This window comes from Sorghum bicolor, chromosome 8 (genome assembly GCF_000003195.3).
Source record: "Sorghum bicolor cultivar BTx623 chromosome 8, Sorghum_bicolor_NCBIv3, whole genome shotgun sequence".
Taxonomy (NCBI): Eukaryota; Viridiplantae; Streptophyta; class Magnoliopsida; order Poales; family Poaceae; genus Sorghum; species Sorghum bicolor.
This window is the reverse complement of record NC_012877.2, coordinates 22,750,215-22,770,722: the sequence shown is the minus strand read 5'-3', so window position 1 is coordinate 22,770,722 and position 20,508 is coordinate 22,750,215. Positions and strand designations below refer to the sequence as shown.

The following is a 20,508-nucleotide window of genomic DNA, read 5'->3' as shown; positions in this document are numbered from 1 at the left end:
CTGTGCAATCCTTCAACAATGGACGACCAACTTCGCGCTTCCAGGGCCAAGGTAACTCTAGTAACTCTAACTGGCTTTCACTTAAAGAACTTGTCATTAATCAAGCTAAAATCAATGAAAGCATGAACAAAAGATTGTTAGCTAATGACAAGACTCTTGAATCATTAACTGCTAAAATGGATTCCCTTGTTTCTTCTGTTAAGGACCAATTAAACTTTAATAAAATTTCAGAGTCTCAAATAGCACAAATTGCTGCTACTGTTCCTTCTTCTGTAAATTCTTGCAATATCTTTAATGTGACCACGAGAGGGGGTAAGACCACTCGTGATCCACCATATCCTGACATGACAAAAAAGACTGCAAGAAAAGATAAGGAAGTTGAGGAAGACAAGGAAGAAGCACCATCTAAGCAGGAAAACACCAAGTTCTATGGAAAGACAGCTCCGCACGAGTTCTACGACACCAACATTCTGCTGCCATTTCCAAGAACAAGGAAGCCAACCACCGATGAACAATTCGGGAAGTTTGTTGAGGTAATTCGGCAATTATATGTCAATATTCCACTACTTGATGCAATGCAGGTTCCAACCTATGCCAAGTATTTGAGAGACATCCTCAACAACAAACGCCCGCTGCCTACAACTGAGGTGATTAAGCTAACAGAAGAATGCAGCGCGGCGATACTAAACCAACTACCAGAAAAGAAGAAGGACCCTGGATGTCCTACCATCGACTGCTCCATTGGGACACATCACTTCGAGCATGCACTGTGCGACTTGGGAGCAAGTGTCAGTGTCATGCCAAAGGTAATATTTGATAAACTAACCCATGCTGTTTTGTCCCCTACATCAATACATTTGCAGTTAGCGGATCAGTCAATTCGCCATCCTGCGGGGGTAGCTGAGAATATCCCCGTAAAGATACGCGAGTTCCTGGTCCCTGTGGATTTCGTGGTACTCGACATGGAGGTGGATGAAAAGACTCCACTTATCCTGGGAAGACCATTTCTCAGCACTGCTAATGCACATATTGACGTTGGAGCCGGAGAAATTCAATTTACAATCAATGGGGCCCAGGAGAAGTTCAACTTCAAACCAAAGGTAGTGCAATGCTCACTAATCTTGGCAGTGGATGTGGCAACCGTCACATTCATAACTAGGCCAAAGAAAAAGACCAATCCAACGCCAAGAGCAAAGAGCAAGAAAATATGGAAGAAGAAGGTAATACAACCGATGACACCTCCGAAGAAAATTTCTGTATCAACTCAAGGAGGAGGTCCTGTTCTAAGGACCTGAGGTAACAGCTCTTCCATCAAGGTAAGCCCACTGACCTTTAACTTTAAGTTACTTATTAAACTTCCTTCATCTTTTCCAACCCTTCTATCAACTTGAGTTAAGACAAGTAAAGTAAAAATAAAAACTCACTGAGCAAGGTGGACACCAGGTGGGGCCCAAAGGGGGGTCGCCCGACCCCACTTTGGTGGCCCCCACCTATCATCTAGTGTCCTTTGCCACTTCCTGTCATGACATGCTATGCTCCATTCAAGAAAACACCAAAACATTACCATGTCAACTCATGTAATCCCACTTGATCAACGAATTGAACCGTGCATGAGAATTCTCTAACTCTTTCATCTATTTTTCTTGCATGTGCTTGTTCTGTTACTCGTGTAGTGTGCCCAGCATTACTCAAGAGTGAGAGGAGGGGTCGGCCGACCCCATGGTTGGCCCCACTTCCTCCCCTCCTCTGGTGTATGGCAGCACAAGTAATGTAGGGAGAGTGAGTATAGAAATAAAGACTCATAAACATCGACACTCACCCTAGGAGCTAGAGTTTCTAGTTCTCATCCCCTGCTTCCACTAAAACATAAGTGAAATTAGGAGACACTGCTAACTTAACAAAAACCATCTTCTTCTTTCTAAAGTCACTTAAGCAACCCCTAGACAAATCACTCTTGCTAAGTATGGGAAAGATACTTGCTTAAAGCCTTAAGTAAATCAACATTTTGAGAAGCTCATCCCGTGAAGCATCTCATGAGCAAACATCCACCCATCTAGTCTTGTCTTGTTCCCTCCTTTCTCTTTCACCACATTCCAAGAAGAGATTCTTTGAGAAAACATCCAAAAGAAAGGAGAGAGTGAGTGGAGATGGGGAACCAGCCATGGCACACATTCATCATCAATCTGGTGAACAGCTAGCGCAAAGAGGAGGTGGTGATGGGGTCGCCCGACCCCCTCCCTGCAGCATTCCTTATTTCTTTCTTTCCCATCCATCTTTCCTTGACACAAGGTGTTGGCCATTTGTGGTTTCGTGGAAAAAGAGGGGTCGGCCGACCCTGACAAAGTGCCCTCTGCACTTGTCCTCTCTTCCATCCACTCACTCATTCACTCACAACCATTTTCCTCTACTAGCAACTCAAGAAAATCATCAACACTCTTCCTTTCACTTTCCCTATTGCTCAAGTGTTCACCCGTCGAGAAATCAAGAGAGGTAATCAGCCGGTAAGAAGAGTCAAAATCTAAACTAACCTCTCTGGTGGAAGTGGTGTTCGTTATTTTCTTGATCTAGCATGAAGAATCCACTCAAGAACATAGGGAAGAAAGTGCGTGGAGCGTTTAGCAGAAGCTCATCAAGGCACTCCCACGGCACCATGAGTTCGGTAGAAGAGTACTCCACTCATCAGGGACTTCCCTCTGAGACTCATGAGGAGCAAGAGCATGAGGCCATGCCACAGCAAACACCACTTAATGAAGAAGCAGCACCTCTACGGATGCAAGATATAGAGACCGGACTTTTGCTCACCGTAGAAGAAATGGAGAAGCTTAACCATCTACGCCACCGTGAATTCAAGCATACCAAGGTAATTGACCCTAAATTCCTCAAAGACACAGGTATGTATGAGGAATTCTTTGATGTCTTTGCTGCAATAGGATGGGGTGAATTTTGGGACTTTTCGGAACACCTAGGTAGCAAGATTCTCACTCTAGAATTTTTGAGCACCGTAAGGGTAACCGAAACAACCATTTACTTTCGCCTAAGAAACCAAGATTATGATTTCACATGGGACCATCTAGCTGCATGTTTAGGCTTTATGAATTTTAAAACCAACGTAGAAGTTGCCACAAGGGGTTTTAATAGACAAGAATTTTGGCATGAAATAACTGGGGAGAATCTAATTGGAAAGACTTACCCACGTACTAGCCATATTTGCCATCCCACACTACGGTTCATGCACAAATGGATAGGCATCACTCTATTCCCTAGAGATGACATTCGGATTGTGCGGGAAATTGATAATATAATTCTATATGCCATGGTGAATAGAATTCGTATTGCACCGGTAAAAGCCATGGTACATCATTGGATCACTATAGCACGGAAGAATGACCCAATTGAGTTCACCTCTATAATTACAAAATTGTGTGATTACATTTTGATCCTTGATGACACCATCCAGTACATACCCACTCCTAGAACTGTGTTAGGAAAATATCATTTCATTCAAGCAAAAGTAATTACGCGTGGCCCCAATGACACAATTGAATTTATATTGCGTAAATCAAATGCAAGACTCATTTTGCCACAACCAGAGTTAAAATTATACGGGGGCCACCCGTTAATGCCTAATGTTCCTGGAGTTGGAGGACGTAGAAGTTTTGCAGGGCCATTCACACGTGGACAGTCACGAGCTGAACAGCAAGATGATTCAGATAATGAGGGCACTTCCAATGCCATGCACACCTCCGGGACGGGGAGGAGACGTAGTGCCCGGTTGTCTCTTTCTTCTTCGCAGGAGATTGGAAACCGCAGTCACCGTCATGACATGGAGCTACTCAGATCAGGTATGGCTACATTGCGTACTAACCATGAAGCCATTCACACTGCCACTGTGGAAACCCAACAGCAAATCCAAAATTTTGAGGAGAGCAGCAATAGAAACTGGTGCCAAGCCTACACATCATATCACCTGCCCGTACCACCATACATTCCTCAACCACCACATGCATATCCACCTCCTCCTGCACAATATCCTCCACAGCAATATCCTCCACCATATCCACCATATCCATCGTATCCACCCCAGTGAGGAAGGACAAGCTTGGGGGAGATCCTCTCCCCCACCAAGGTAAGTATTCTATCCTATTTATTTCCATGCATTTTATCATTCTTGCTCTAAAAAAAAAAATTAGCATTTCCCTTTAGCATATATGCTTCATGTATGTCTATATCCCTCATGGAAATGATGACTAGTTGCTTGTTAATGTTTCTCTAGTACCTAGTATACAACTTAGTATTTCTCCAAGTATGGATCACTTAGCTCACTTAAACTGCCATGAACCTGAAAACTTTGTGGGTTGCAAGTGCTAGAACTAAGTCTAAGTTGTTGTGGGACATGAGATAGTGAGACAAGAGCTGCTATAATATTATTCTAAGCATGCATGATTATCAGAGATTTATTCTTAAAATTATCAAAACCTTAATTGTTCCTCAATGGTGATGAATTCCTACCACAGCTATATCTACTTTACATGATTGCAACCTTTCCACATAAGCTATTTGCTTTGTGTTGAGTGTCGTCAAGTCTTGTTGACCCCTGTTAAGAGACTTTTCATGCTCCTAAGATCAAGATCACGTACACACCACATATATATATGCTGCTTCTACACTGGAAGTACGCAACCACATGTATTTCGCATCCACTAAATAGGTTGCTCCATACTCTAAATGTTAGAATATCTCTCTCTAAGCATTATTTGGTAAATGAGACATCAAAAGCCTAGGCAAAATGAAATAAAAAGATGGACATGTGCAAGTCCACAAAAAAAAAATTGAGCACATAAAGCTCGAAGAAAAAGAAAATGCTAGCCATGTCTCAATATACAAGTAGAGAGAGTGTAGCAAATAAAGGAGCAACCTAGTCCACCATATATCACACTTGCACATCTTGATCTGGGAGTATGACACTTCTCTTCAAGGATCCGAGCTTTGACTTCGCAACACATGCAAAGTAAGTATGCTATCTCCTTTCATCCCTACCTTAAGCTCCACATAAGCCTTTTAGAAATAGGATGAAATAGAGAAGGCAACTCTATCATATGCCTTGGTGAGGAATTATACACCATTTGAGTGACATGAGAGAACCATATGAGGAACATTTAAGTTTTCTTTTGAAAATATCACAAAACCTCTGATATGAAACTTGCTAAGAATGAGAAAGTTAGTGCTCAAGTCGAACTGTTCTGTCTTTCAACCACCTAAGACAAAGGAAAAGCCATAAGCCCCATAAGGGACTAAGGTAATATGGGTAAGTTTACATAGCTAAATTTTTCATGCAAAGAGAAGAAGTTTGTTGTACACATGGTACTCTTGAAATGTGAACATAGTAACAATACCTGATCCACCGAGGCTAAGTTTGATTGTTTGCTCGGGACGAGCAAAGGTTAAGCTTGGGGGATCTTGTTGACGGTGGATATACCATAGAAATCCACATACAAAACACCGTCAACATGCCTCGGTTGCAAGGGGAAATGACATGACATGAACATATTTTATCCATAACTAGTTCCACTTGTACTCTTAGCTTGTTTATGCAGGAACAACAAATTCAAGACATTATTTGACAAAGCCAACATCAGAATCATCAAGAGGAGATCGAGGGGACAACAGGTGACACCCTGGGCCCACAGGGAGGGGGTCGCCCGACCCCTCTTTGGTGGGACCCAGGTGTGCCACCTACTCCACCGACATAAGGGACCATTGTGGACACTGCTGGTGGGCCCAGGTGGTCAGGAGTGGGGTCGCCCGACCCCACATGTAAGGCGGTTTCAGGGTCGGTGGCCTCCCACCGACCTTCCCCACATGTCTCACGTGTTGGTTTGCCCCTGCCGTTGATCAAATGGCGGTTGTGAAGTCGGTTTGATCCAAGGGTGGAGAGGCATGATCACACGGATCGATGACGTGGCGGTGGAGTAGCCCCTACTCCACCTCTCCCTATAAATAGAGGCTGATTTCACCCTTCCAAGGCATGATGAATTCAAGGTTCAAGTGATCCAAGCTAGATACAAGTGAGTAGTAGTAGTAGTAGTCTAGTGTGGGAGTTAGAGTTGAGTCGAGCGAAGCTCGGGGTCTCCGGAGTCGTCTTCTGGAGAGTCTGGTATAGCTCTTGTATCTTTTCTCCTGTAAGACTTGTTTTCTTAATATATTCTCTTTCTACTTTTCTAAGTATTACTTTGTGCAATATTATTCTTGCAATAGTATTGTAGTGTTCTATCTTGTCCTTTAGTAGTTACATATTAGATTGTGATCCTGTAACAAGCTCGTGGCTGTTTCCCATCGCCTTTAGCAAGGTGCTATAGTTGTTTGATCGCAGCTAGAGTAGTGAGAGTTAGCGTAAGCGCGGTGCTTAGGCTAGGTCTTGCCTTTGGGTGTCGCTGGCTCGGACGGAAAGTAGGGGCGCACTCCCTAGTAGGTGACACATCGTGGGCGGCATTAGGTTCTCCTCACGTACGAGCTAGTTCTTAAAAGATAAGGCGTCCATAAGCCCAATAGTCGCTTTCGGTAAGGGGTTAGGTGAAAAACCTTTTAAGTGTCTTACCAGCTCGGCTATCCCTGGCAGCCATTAGTAAGGTATCAATCTAGTGTGTCTCTGCTATTTGATTAAGATTAGTTCACGAGAGTAGAATTAGATATCCTAGGAACCTGTACTCACTCGTTGTCCTCCCACCTAGCTACTCTACTCTAGTTATCTTGTAGTTATCCTTTTTGATTATCTCTGGATCATCATCATCCCTTCCTTCACCTTTCGTTACCACCTCTCTGCACTAGTTGTAACAAAGTTGAGATAGGATCTCTTTTCTTACAAGCATTTCTAGCTATTGCTTTCCCTTGGGAAAATATAAATTACGATACCTTGGAATACTCCCGGGTGAAGTGCTACAGCGGTACCTTCTGTGCGCTTGCGGAATTATCCAATAGTTAATAGAGTTACCACAACAGGCATTTCTGGCGCCATCACCGATATCCGGTGTTTGCGTTAAGAAGTGCCAACAGTCGGTATAACAATCACTCCCCTCTCCTTTACCTTTGTGTATACCTTGCTAGTTGTGTAGCTTGTTTAGCTTAGCTTTCTTGTTTAGGAGTGTAGCAAGCTTCTAGTTGTGCTTTCTTGTTGTAACTAGTGTTTAGCTTTCTTGCTAGACTTGTGTAGGTGGCTTGCATAGATTAGTTGTGCTAGTGCTAGAATAGCTTCGCCTTTTGTTTTGCTAATCAATTTGTTTAGTTGAAGTTTGTAGAATTTTTAAATAGGCTATTCACCCCCCTCTAGCCATTTGGACCTTACAGAGGGTGAGATCGAGCAGAGACAACTCGTAGGATACGATCCTTTCACCACCACCGGCCATGACTTAGAACCCTTGGCTGCATCAGCCTGTATACACCCCTATACAAGCACTTAGGTGCAAGATAATACAAAATCTCCTCCCCCACTAGAAATATGGCCTTCTCTTGCCCAAACCAGGATAAATCACTATGTCATTCTTGCATCACCATCCGGAAGAGGGAGCACGCACACAAGTTCACTCGTTGGTGTTACCCCCCGGGGTAAAAACAGCGACACACAAGATGTTGATGCACCCCAAGCAACCCCACAAGTGGCGCCAAGAAGATCATCACACCTCCTCCAAGATCACTCTCAAGATCTCATCATCGGGAGTCCATCACGTGGTGTAACTACACGCTCTAGACATGCTTTATTTAATGAACATCACGCTTTCGTGTCTCTTGAAGATGAACCAAAGACTATAGAGGAAGCTCTTCGTGATGCAGATTGGATCATTGCCATGCAAGAGGAGTTGAACAACTTCACTCGCAACCAAGTGTGGACACTTGAAGAGCGACCCAAAGATTCAAGAGTGATTGGAACAAAGTGGGTCTTCCAAAACAAGAAGGATGATCAAGGCAAAGTGGTGCACAACAAGGCAAGGCTCGTGGAAAAAGGCTTTTCACAAGTGGAAGGTCTTGATTTTGGTGAAACCTTTGCACCGGTGGCAAGACTTGAAGCTATTCATATCCTACTGGCATATGCATCTAGCAATGATATCAAGTTGTTTCAAATGGATGTGAAAAGTGCTTTTTAAAATGGTTACATTAATGAGCTTGTCTATGTTGAGCAAGCCCCCAGTTTTGAAGACCCTAGGTACCCCAAGCATGTCTACTGGTTATCCAAGGCTCTCTATGGTCTCAAGCAAGCTCCTAGAGCTTGGTATGAGAGGCTTAGGGACTTCCTCATTGAGAAGGGTTTCAAGATTGGGAAAGTTGACACAACACTATTCACCAAGAAAATGAATGGGGAAATCTTCATTTGCCAAGTTTATGTTGATGATATTATTTTTGGCTCAGCTAATGAAGATTTTTGCAAGGAATTTGGTGATTTGATGTCCAAGGAGTTTGAGATGTCCATGATTGGCGAGCTATCCTTCTTCCTAGGATTTCAAGTCAAGCAAATGAAGGAAGGTGTCTTCATCTCTCAAGAGAAGTACACACAAGATCTTCTCAAGAAGTTCAAGGTGATGGATTGCAAGCCAATCAAGACTCCCATGGCATCAAATGGGCATCTCGACTTGGATGAGGGTGGTAACCCAATTCACAAAACTCTCTATCGTTCCATGATAGGAAGTTTACTTTACCTCACCGCATCTAGGCCCGATATCATGTTTAGTGTATGTATGTGTGCTAGATATGAAGCTATGCCTAAGGAATCTCACTTGATTGCCGTCAAAAGAATTCTTAGGTATCTAAAATACACACCTTGCCTAGGCTTGTGATATCCCAAAGGTGCAAGATTCCAACTTGTAGGCTATTCCCGATTCGAATTATGCCGGGTGCCGCATTGATAGAAAAAGCACATCCGGAGGGTGCCACTTCCTAGGTAGATCACTTGTCTTTTGGATGTCAAAAGAAACAAAATAGTGTTGCTTTGTCAACGGTCGAGGCAGAATACATTGCTGTCGGTGCTTGTTGTGCACAAATACTTTATATGAAGCAAACTTTGCTAGACTAGGGAGTAGTACTAGACAAAGTACCTTTGTTGTGTGACAATGAAAGTGCCGTAAAACTTGCAAACAACCTGGATCAACACACCCGCACAAAACATATTGACATCTGCCATCACTTCCTTAGGGATCATGTTGCTAAAGGTGATATATCCCTAGAGAATGTGGGGACGGAAAATCAATTGGCGGATATCTTCACAAAACCCCTAGATCAAGCTAGGTTTTGTATGTTGAGAAATGAACTAAATGTGCTTGATCTCTCTAACTTCACTAAAAAATGAAGTTGCATGTTGACCTTGTAAATAGCTTTTGTTTTGCATATCATGCATACTAAAAATAAAAATACAAAAAGAATTGTGTGTAGGGCTTGTCTAACATGGTTAAGATAACCCCCATGTGTGTGTGAAAAAGCTTAACCTTGGATCAAACTTGACAAGCATTAGTTTACTTTAAAGTATTGCATTGCACCTCATATCATATGCATGCTTGTTGGTTTATCGTTCCTTTTTGGTTGTGCTTTGAGCATCCGCTATGTTCGTCCATAGATAGGGGGAGCATTCAGAGCTCATCTTGATTTAAACCCCTAGCTTTATGGCCACACGATGCTCCTTGGTTCTTTCACTTGAATATTTTCATAAAAACTACTATGCCTAAGGATAAATATTTGTGAAAATTTGAGGGTTTGAGAGAGGTCACTCATACCAGTTCCAACTCGTGTTTATTTGAGTCTTTTTGAGGTTGGAACTTGGTTGGGTGAAAGTCAAGTGAGGTTCTTAGTTGAAAAATAGGCCAGAGGTGCACCGGACGCTCCTGTAGTGCGTCCGGTGTGGTGAGTCTGCTGGTCAGCAGTCACCGGACACTGGAACAGTGTCCCGAGTGCGTCCGGTGAGGTGCGTCCGGTGGTTCTGCCTGGCATGCCCTAAGGCACCGGACGCTAGTCCAGTGTCCGGTGGCCATCATCCGGTGGTTGCGCAATTTGGAATGCTCCCTGTGTTTTAGTCTGGTGGTCACCGGACGCGTCCGGTGCCCCTTTAAGAGCGTCCGGTGATCCCGCGACGGGCGCATATAACCCAAGGGCGAGCATTTTCTTTCGGCAGTTTTCCTTTTCCTCCCGCGACCCCACCCAGCAAACGAGCCCGTACCCTAATCGCCGTGAAGTCGCCGCCAGTGATGGGATCTCATCCGTTCTCCGGCGAGTTCTCCTCTTCCCCGCGCAAGTTTTTTCCCAAGTAGTTTCCCCTCTTCCTCCTCTGTGCGAAGGCTCCATCTCACGCAGATTCTAGGGTTTGGGGTGAGTCTCCTGAACCCTGCCCTTAAGGTGTTTGCGTTTATGTGTGAATGGATCTAATTGTTGTTTTTACGATGATTTCATTCGTTCTATCCTTATAGCACCTTGTGGAGTTGGTTTACGTTCTCCGGCGGATTCCGATCGTGATTGTCACAGAACCGACCAAATTATAAGAGTTCAAGTGTAGAAACGATCGATCTAGCAATCAAGTTTCCAGACTTGAGCCCATATAATCCTGGTAGTCCACTGAAATCTCAAAGGACTTCAAACCAACTTGCAATAAACCAAGATCGTAATAGTTCAACATAATACAACGGATGTTACATAGTCATTCATTGCCGACGAAGCGGCACCACATCGGAGATACTTAGTTATTACAACACAAGTTTTGAAGTAGCGGTAGCAAAATAGTTTACACACACATTTCACCTGTTCTTGTTACTGCCAGAGTCTCATCTCATCCACTAAAAGCATCAAGGTACGAAGTCGTTAGAGAACCGCGCCCAACGGTTTAGTCCTCATCCCCAGCGGGATGGAGACAGGTCTTGCAGAAGCCATCATAAAAGACATCATCTACAATAGGTGGGAATAAACCCTGAGTACGAGGATGTACTCACCTAGACTTACCAGTCTAACCAAACATAAAAGACACCAAGGATCATGCAAGGGTGAGTATATTTGTAGCTGGCCTTACTCAGACAAATTTGCCAAAAGCTTAAGGGGATGGTTCACCATTTGTAAAAGCATCATATTAATCATCATTAGCCTACCACTTGATTAGCACCCGGACTAAACACTTCCTTTGATTATTACAAACAATAATAACCATATCAAGTTCATCATATGTTCTTCCTTGTTATCATCAACATCATTATCAAGAACCATTGTACTTAGTGATTGCTACGTTTGCCGCTGCTCTATCAAGTTCTCACTATCCGGGAGAGACGGCGATTCGAATCGATTCCTATCTAGCTGGAGGGTTATTCCTAGCACTAATCCAAGCATCCCCCGTTGGAGAGCAAGCAGGTCACTTTTGGTACGACTCAGGAATCGTGGCTCCGATCAGCGCCGCACTCGCAGGGCTGCCACTCTGCCAGGGAGGTCAGGACTTTTAACTCAGCTACCTTTGGTCTTACACCAATGGCCCCCTGCACACCGCACTTCCTCCAGTAGTGCACACTTTATACTTGCCGGTCTTTCGGCCTGAGTCATACTACTAGGCTTCGCAGTCGGAACGAGTTATCCGGCCAACTAAGAGTCAGGCATGCGTTCAACATGACAAGATGACGTACAACGATCGGTCCTGAACTGCCACAGACGGAGTTACTACAACCTTACAAAACTCCACCCGGCTTAAGTCATTTTAATTAGGTTCTTTCCCACGATGCCACATATAGTCAATCGTGATCCGACACAACCCTAGTTCGCGCAGGTGATAGGATATCACCTGACTTCTAACAATTAAAGCATGGCTAAGCTGCTACTCGATCCTAACTCTACAACCAGGTAGTGGTAAGATATCTATACAAGGAAAGGGTATAATGCAGCAAGGGCTTCATCACAACTCCTATACGTAATGCATCAATAGATATAACATAATCAAGTATGCTCTTGAAATTAAAGTGGGAGACTTAAGATGCTCCGGGGCTTGCCTTTCACGAACAAAGCTGGCTCGTGATTAGGGCACTCGACCTCCTCTTCGGGCTCCTCTTGTCTGGCTGGCTGGACCTCCGCCTCCGGAGTGATCTCCGGGCCTTCGTGCTTCACCCGATCGAGCTTGAACGAGGCTGCCGCTTCCGGTGCACCTATTGCATGCACAATGAGTAAGAAATGTGTGCATACTAGATGAGGATGAGTGCTTGGTAACATGATTAGAACTTCACTGGACACTCATTTACAGAATGACTCCCATTACAAGCTCACAAAAGATGACTAACTAACTTAGTAAGATTCATCAAGTTAAACCATAAACAGCAACAACCAAATAACAGGGCAGCTCAAAGAACCAATCATAACTAAAGCTATACATATCCAAAAAAAATGAATGAGGACATTATGGAAATCTTATGAAATTGTTTACATTTCATCTTTAGACATCACAGCAAGATTCATAAGTTAAACAGGTCAACTAAACAAAGTTCCAGGTTCTGTCCCAGAAAAACAGAGAGCACCTAGTTCTGGAACCCAACTTGAAAGAGCCATAACTTTTAAACTACTAGACCAAATGATCCCAAATTTAAGCTGAAGCTAGCTCACAAAGTTTACAACATCTTTGATTTAAGAAAGTCTTTCGGAAAACCTAGTTATCATCAAGCAAAGGTCAGATTACTCCCTTGCTGTCCAGAACAGCTATAAACCTTTAATTAATTATTTGATGCCATAGCAAAAACATATTTAGTGTCAACCAAGTGGCTTATATGCACAAGCATAACCTAAGATTACCAGAACATCACATGTTGACCACTAAACATACAATAACAAGGCATATATTAATTTAATTCCATAAAAGGACATAATTACAAGATACCAGTAAGAGTGCTCAGAAACATCTACAAAAATTACAGAAGCACAAGCATGGCATCTGGGCATTACCATAAAATTTTCCGAGCAATTGCACATGCCAAACTTATGATAAGTAATTAACATGTAACAAGGTGCTTATTTCATAAATTAAGAAACATGGCTTAGATAGTGTCAAACAACAGATCTCAAATTATTTACATGTTACTACTACTATAAACAAGCTTGACACCAAAGGAGAATACCAGCATAAGCTTCAAACATTTATTATGATTTAAATATGAAATCAAGCCATAGTATTAACATAAATTACATATCAGAGATACAGCACTCCAAAGATCATGAAATATTTATCAGAGCCTTCTAATACTACTCAGAGCATAGCATAAAAATTTCACAGCAATTGGAGCAGTACATCAAAAGATATGAATTTGCACATGGTTAACAAGATTAATTCATAACAATTATTTTTCATAGAAAACATGGTGCATATTATATTTTTTAAAAAACTAGCCATCTCAGGGATCACCACAAAATTTGTTGAGCTCAGAAACTGGAGATATGATTTTTGCAAGATTGCAAGAAACCCAGATTTTAAATAAAAGAGAGGAGGGAGCCGTTGTGTCACTGACAGCGGGACCCGTGTGTCAGCGACCCAGAGAACAGAGGACACACTCGCCGGCGAATGCTCGCCGATGTGAGCTTCTCCGGTGGATCCAAGGGCACCAAGTTGATCCTTGAGTGATTCCGCGTCGATAGAGGCAGGTGGCTCTAGGGTTTGAGCGACGGAGAGGGGTCACCGTCGGCCATGGCGGCACGACGGAGCTACCTCGGCTTATGCTGGCCATCTCCGACCGGTAGAGCGTCAGGGAAAGGCGCCTTAAGCATCAGTGAGACAGCGCGGAGCTTTCTAGGTAGAAACGCCTAACCCTAATGGCACCGGCGAGTCTGCTCACGTGCGGGATGCTCGTCGGCGGTGAGCGTGGTAGTGCGGTGGCCGTGTTCCCGCGCGACGGTGGCACCAAGACCGGAATGGCATGGCACAGACCACAACCGAGACCTAGGTGACTAGGAGAGAAGAAAGAATACAAGGACGGAGCAGCGGTGAGGTTCGCCGGAATTGGGGTTGTAACAGAACCGTCCAATTTATAAGAATTCAAGTGAATTAGCGACTACGGAAGCAGTCAAGCTGATGGACTTGAACCCATATAAACCCGGTAGTCCGACGAAATCTCAAAAGACCTCGATTCAACCAACATATAACCAAGATCGTACATGATCAAGCATCACCATCACAGATTACAAACATTCATCACAGAACATAGTTTTACATCTCATCAGAGTTTAGAAGTGGTTATTACAAACCAAGCGGTAGCGGAAACAAAGTAGTTTTGAAACAACACCAACTCAGTTTATATTACATGCCAGTTCTATGGTCAAGTCCCAACAAAAGCACAACTGAAGGTAGAGAAGTGATCACGCCCATGATCTATTCATCATCCGCAGCCGGGTGATGACAGTTAGCGCAATAGCCGTGATAAACGACATCATCTGCAACAGGGGTAAATAAAACCCTGAGTACGAGAATGTACTCAGCTAGACTTACCCGTCATAAACCAGAAATAAAGTGACACCAAGGAGTATGCAAGGCTGATCTTTGTGGACTAGTTTGACTCTCCTTTTTGCATAAAAGCTTTTGTAGTAAGTAACCCATTATCAAATTTCAGCAGCAGGTTAATTAGTTACCACTATCCACTAGATTAGCACCTGTTCTAAGCATACACTTGAGTATTTAAGCATCACAATAATAACCATATCCGGATTTTCACCTAGCTATCATCATTCTCATCATAACCATTAAGTTTATTTAGTGAATTCTACGTTGCCGCTGCCCAAGTCAAGTTCTCACTATCCGGGAGAGACGGTGATTCGAATCGATTCCTATCCAGCTGAGGGGTATTCCTAACACTCACCCAAGCATACTTCATGACGGCAGCTCGGGTCACCTTTAGCACAACTCCGGACCAATTCGCGGGTCCGTACGGCGCCGCACCCCCAGGGACCGCCAATCTCCCAGGGTCAGGACTCTAACATGACACCTCGGTCTTATGCCATTGACTCCCCGCACATCCTTACTACCAACCAGGGTGCGCACTTTAACCAGATCGGGGTATCCGGCCAGAGTTGCACTCGTAGGCTTCCCGGTCGGAACGACTTATCCGGCCAACTAAGTGATAGGCATGCGTTCAACATGACACAGGGACGTACAGCGATTCGGTCCTTAAACGACACAGACGGGGATGGATTCACACCCAAGACCTCCATGCCTTGTTGCTACACTATCGTCATCCCGCCCGGTCTCAAGTTCATTATTAACACATGGTTATTTCCACGATAGCAAATATAGCCAACCGTGATCATCATCCACCTAACTCTCGCAGGTGATAGGAAATCACCCGGCTTCTACCGAGCTAAGCATGGCTAAGCATTACTTCGATCCTAGACCTACTTTGGTGAGGTATGAGGTTGACAAGGTAGTCATTATGCAGCAAGGGTGTCATATCAATGCCTACCACTTAATGCAACGATATATAACCATAGTCATTTGATAGCTGAATATGATAATAAAATAGTAGGAGGCTTATAATGCTCCGGGGCTTGCCTTCGACGTAAGTAGAGGGACGGTGATCAGGACACTCCGGCAAGTCCTCCTCCTCCTCAGCTCCTTGAGGTAGCTACCCTTGCTGTGCTTCCGACTCCGGCAGCTCGAACTCCAACACCGTCACGCCCTTGGGTACACCTATGTATGCATGACAAGGAGATAAATATAGAGAATGCACATATGATGCATGATGTCATGATGAAGAGCCAAAGAGACATAAAACAAGGTATAACATGAGCATAAACTTCTAAGAGTAAGTGAATCATGGAATAACATGTAAGTGCATACTTCTTCTCTGGTAGAGAGACTAAATAGACAAGTTAAACAAGTCCTAGCTACTCCTACTCAGTCACTGTTTAGTAGACAAACCAACCTGTCACAAGTTTCAGCCATAACTTAAGCATCATTTAACCAAACTAAGCAAGTAAGCACTCTCTGGAAAGCTTAGAAAATTGTCTACAATTCACTTTTAGACATCCCGGAATGATTCCCAACCGAAATATGCTAAAACATACAAAGTTGGCTGGCTGTCCTGGAAAATCCAGAGAGCAAGCACTTCACAGCAGCTACTTGTAACATGCATAACCTTTAAACTACTCTACCAAATGTCATGAAACTTGGACACGAAGTAGAGAAGCAAGTTAGCTACAAGTTTGTTGTAGACAAGTTTCCCAGAAACTATCATCTTTAATTAGTTCTTAAGCATTTGCTCTCAGCTACACAGAAATGCTCTAGGAAAGGCATAAATAGCAAAAATAATATTTTGCACATAACAAGAATACATCAAAGGGTCAATCCAAATGCACCAGTCGATAGAACATATCTAAGAAACACCAGAAAACATCATGGCAAGGTCTAAACCCATTTTTATCATCACCTTTTCCATTTATTTAATTATTAAGGTGATTTAATGAACCTTCATCCAAAATATTCCAAAAATCCTAAGAAAATTACAGCAAGCTACTTATGCTAACATAAGATCACTGTAAAATTTTCAGAACATTTGCACATACAGATTGTGAGATACAAAAACAACAAGCTAGTAAAGGCATGCAAGGCATAAATGTGAAACCCTATCAAAAAGTGTCAAACAACAGATTTCAGATTTTTCCTAGCCTTGTCTACATATGAGTACAACACTCAGCAAGTTTCACCACAAAAGGAGCTATAACTTAATTATTAAAAAGACCACAAGAAACTCCTATTTAAGCAAAAATTATTTTTAACTTCACAATCAGGCTTCCAAAAATCATGATAACTTTATCAGAGCTTATTCATATCATAACTAACAACACCCTAAATTTGTAGGGCCAGCAGATCAAAAGATTTGAAGATATAATTACCTCCTAAAAATCTAAGATTAATTTATATCTAATGATTTCCTCAAAAACATGGCACGTTTCATATTTTTATTAAAAACTACACTCATACTGGAACCTAGCAAAATTGGAACCATATCATTTGGATCTCTAAAACTCCAGATATGGATTTTACAAAAACAGCACAGGCTCTGCAAAACAGTGAACCAGGGGGAATGAGAGGGAGAGGCTGACACCCGGGACCCGCGCGTCAGAGAGACAGAGAAAGGGGAGATGCTCGTCGCCGGCGAAGCTCAACGACGACGAGGTCTCGGCCGGATCCAAGGGCATCTATGTGTTCCTCTCATCAAGGCGACTCTATTGACCTACTTTACCCGCGCTCTACTGGACTCTAGGGTGCTCGCCGTCGGGAATGGCGGAGCGGCGGTGCTGCACGGCGTTACGCCGACGAACCTAGGCTTCGACGACGCGGTAGAGGTTGCGGACGAGCAAGAGCGGCTCAAGGCGAAGCTATAGGAAGATGAATCATGGCCAGAGGTGAACCAGAGAGGTCTGGCCATGTTGCCGGTGATCTCTGTGAACTCCGGTGAGGTGGAGCTCGCGGCGGAGTTGGCAATGCGACCTCACCGGTGCTCGGCTATGGAAATGGAGTGGACGCGAGGTAGAGGACGTCGAGGCGGAGCTCTGGGCGGGCTGGCTTGGCCTGAGGAGAGCTCGGGCGACGCTGCCGTTCCACGGCGGAGCTCGCCGAGGCGAAATGGAGAAGGGAGAGAGCGCTGGGGAGGCGAAATGAGGACGGCCGGGGCTCGGGGTGGCGTCGTGGTGTCCAAGTGAAGGCACCGGGGCTGACAGGCGGGGTCGCCGTCGACGTATGGCCACCACGGGTCGTCCACACGGCGGCCGGCCGGTGACTGACGAAACTGAATCGGGCGATTCAGTCGTCACCAACAGTGACTGAAACCCGATCTTCAACAACGTTTTACTCTCAGCTCAATCGATGGTTTTGGCTGGGATTTGATCCTCTGGATAGAGCTACACAAGTTCTATAAGTTTGATTACAAGATCAAAGCCTAACTCGGTCTGGATTTCAATCTACACGACTCCCAATGACCCTATGTCGAAACTGTGTCACTCAGGACTTAGCCAAATTTGGCTGTGTGTGAAATCAGCCCTGATTTTTGGCTTGTGAGCAATTTTTGGAGGTGTTCCAAGCTTTTTCATAAAAATTCATCAACATAACTTTTGTAGCTTATGAAATTCTCTACAACTTTGTTTCAGGTGTCACAGACATGTAAGGTATCTAACAGTACTTTCATAAAACATCTTGGAAAGAAGGTCTAGGGGGTCAAAAAGGTCATTCTAGGGTTAACCATGACTTAGAGGCATTTTTGGCCAAAACCTTCAACATGATATTTGTTCCAAATGATGTTCTAAACATGATTAAAGTAGTTTGGCAGACATTAAACATTTGTAAGCATTAGTCACACACTAGGGTCACTCAAAATAAGTCACACAAGCAATTTAATTACACATGGAGCACATAAGATGACATGTGATCATGATGGATGCTTATGAAGGAGCATGATGATGCTTATGTTGGTGCAATGCTCATGGTTAACATGCAAGCTAACACTAGGAGTGTTACAGGGGTCGTGACGGCCGTGAACTAGACGACGGCAATCTCGCGAAATGTGGCTCACCTCGGGGAGATCTTGTCACAAAGAGGTGGAGAAGATGGAGGAGCTCGAGTTGGACTTGGAGACGCTTGGAGGAGAGGCGAGGTGCGAAGACGAGCGCGCGAGAAGCTTGCGGAGCTCTCGGCGACAATGGCGATGGCGTTTCCGCCGTCGGAGTCGCGAGAGAGAGAGAGAGGGAGAGAGTGGACGAGTGCTGGCGAGTGCTGGGTGTCGTGGCGTCCATGACGGCGTCGACGACTTGACGAGTGGGGCCAGTGCGGGCGTACGGTCACCAAATGGCAGCCAGGTGCTGCGCTGGTCGGCCACGACGGTGAGCACGGCGTCCATTCACACACTGCGATACTTGTCTGACAGAGCCACTTCGACGATGATTAACTCCCAAACCGTGGCGAATTAGGAGATGATGTCGTTGACAAAGTTGGAGTACTAAACGAGTTCTACAAGATTGTCAACTGGAGCAAACAAACTGTAAGTGCCAAAACAGATATGAAGTTCCCAAAACTGATCAAAGAGATATGAAGTTCCCAAAACTGATCAAACAAACTGGTGGCGCCAGGACTTAGCAAAATTTTGCTAAGTGGCAAAACAGCACCCAAAAGTGCCTTGCAAGCACTGTTTGAGCTTGATGTGTTTATTTTCATGAGATGGCCATGAAACAACTTTTGTTCCTTATAAAATTTGCTACAACTTTACTTTAGGAAGTTTTGACATGCAAATATTGTATGATCCAATTTTTAAAAGCCTAAGCAAAAGAGGTTTGTAGGGCCTGTAAGTGAAAGTATGACTTAGGTACTTAATTTGGAGATGTGACCAACATGAACATTGTTCAAAAAGTTTAGTTGAGCATAGATGAACTATTTACCAAGGCATAGAACACAAACATGAGCATGGCACAAGCAACCATAAGCATAGAAAGCATATTTAAGCAAGTTAAATCATACTTTTCCATAAAATGACATGACCCAAGGTAAATGATGATCATGATATGCTTATGAAGATCATGGTGCTCATGTTATGCATGTGAAAGAATGCAACAATAAAACTGGGGTGTTACAGCCCCCCCTTACAAAAATCACATCCCGAGATTTGAAAGCTTACTGATTTTCGAAGAAAGTTTTATAAACTTCTTTTAAATAGTCCTCTGTTTCCCAAGTGGCATCTTCCTCCCCATGGTTACTCCACAACACCTTGTCGAACTTAACCACACGATTACGAGTCACCCGCTCCTTGCGGTCAACAACCGCTACAGGGTTCTCCTCATACACCAAGTTGGATTTCAACTTGATATCCCGAACTTCCACTCGTTCTTCCAGAACACGAAGGCATTTCTTCAATTGTGATACGTGAAAGACAGGAAAGATAGCTCAAAGCTCAACCAGTAGTTGAACCTTGTAAGCTACGTTCCCTTTTCTCTCAAGAACCCAATAAGGTCCCACATAACGGGGTGCAAGCTTTTGCTTGACTCCGAACATTTGTACGCCTTTCATCGGAGACACCTTGAGATATACATGATCACCAACTGCGAACTCAGTCGACTTCCTTCTCTCATCAGCATAACTTTTCTGATGAGCTTGAGCAGCTTCTAGATGTTGCTGGATGGTACGGACTTGCTGCTCTGCTTCGTTCACGAACTCGATGCCATAATACCTTCGTTCCCCGGGTTCCACCCAATTCAACGGGGTTCGACACATTCGACCATACAGGGCTTCAAATTTAGCCATCTTAATGCTCTCTTGGTAACTGTTGTTATAAGAGAACTCTGCTAACGGTAACCACTTTACCCAAGAACCTTTTGAAGAGAGAGCACATGCCCTCAACTTGTCCTCTAGGATTTGGTTAACACGTTTAGTTTGGCCGGCCGTTTGAGGATGATATGCAGAACTACGAACCAAGTGAGTACCAATTTGCTCATGAAGACACTACAAAAAATGGGCAGTGAACTGTGGTCCACGATCTGATATGATAGTCCGAG

General features: G+C 43.9%; 1 protein-coding gene across 1 annotated transcript; it reads left to right on the top strand.

Annotated features, from left to right (window-relative positions):
- Window positions 345-1,295, top strand: LOC110437541. Its single transcript, XM_021466012.1, has one exon. It carries the CDS (start codon window positions 345-347, stop codon window positions 1,293-1,295), a length of 951 nt encoding a protein of 316 aa, XP_021321687.1.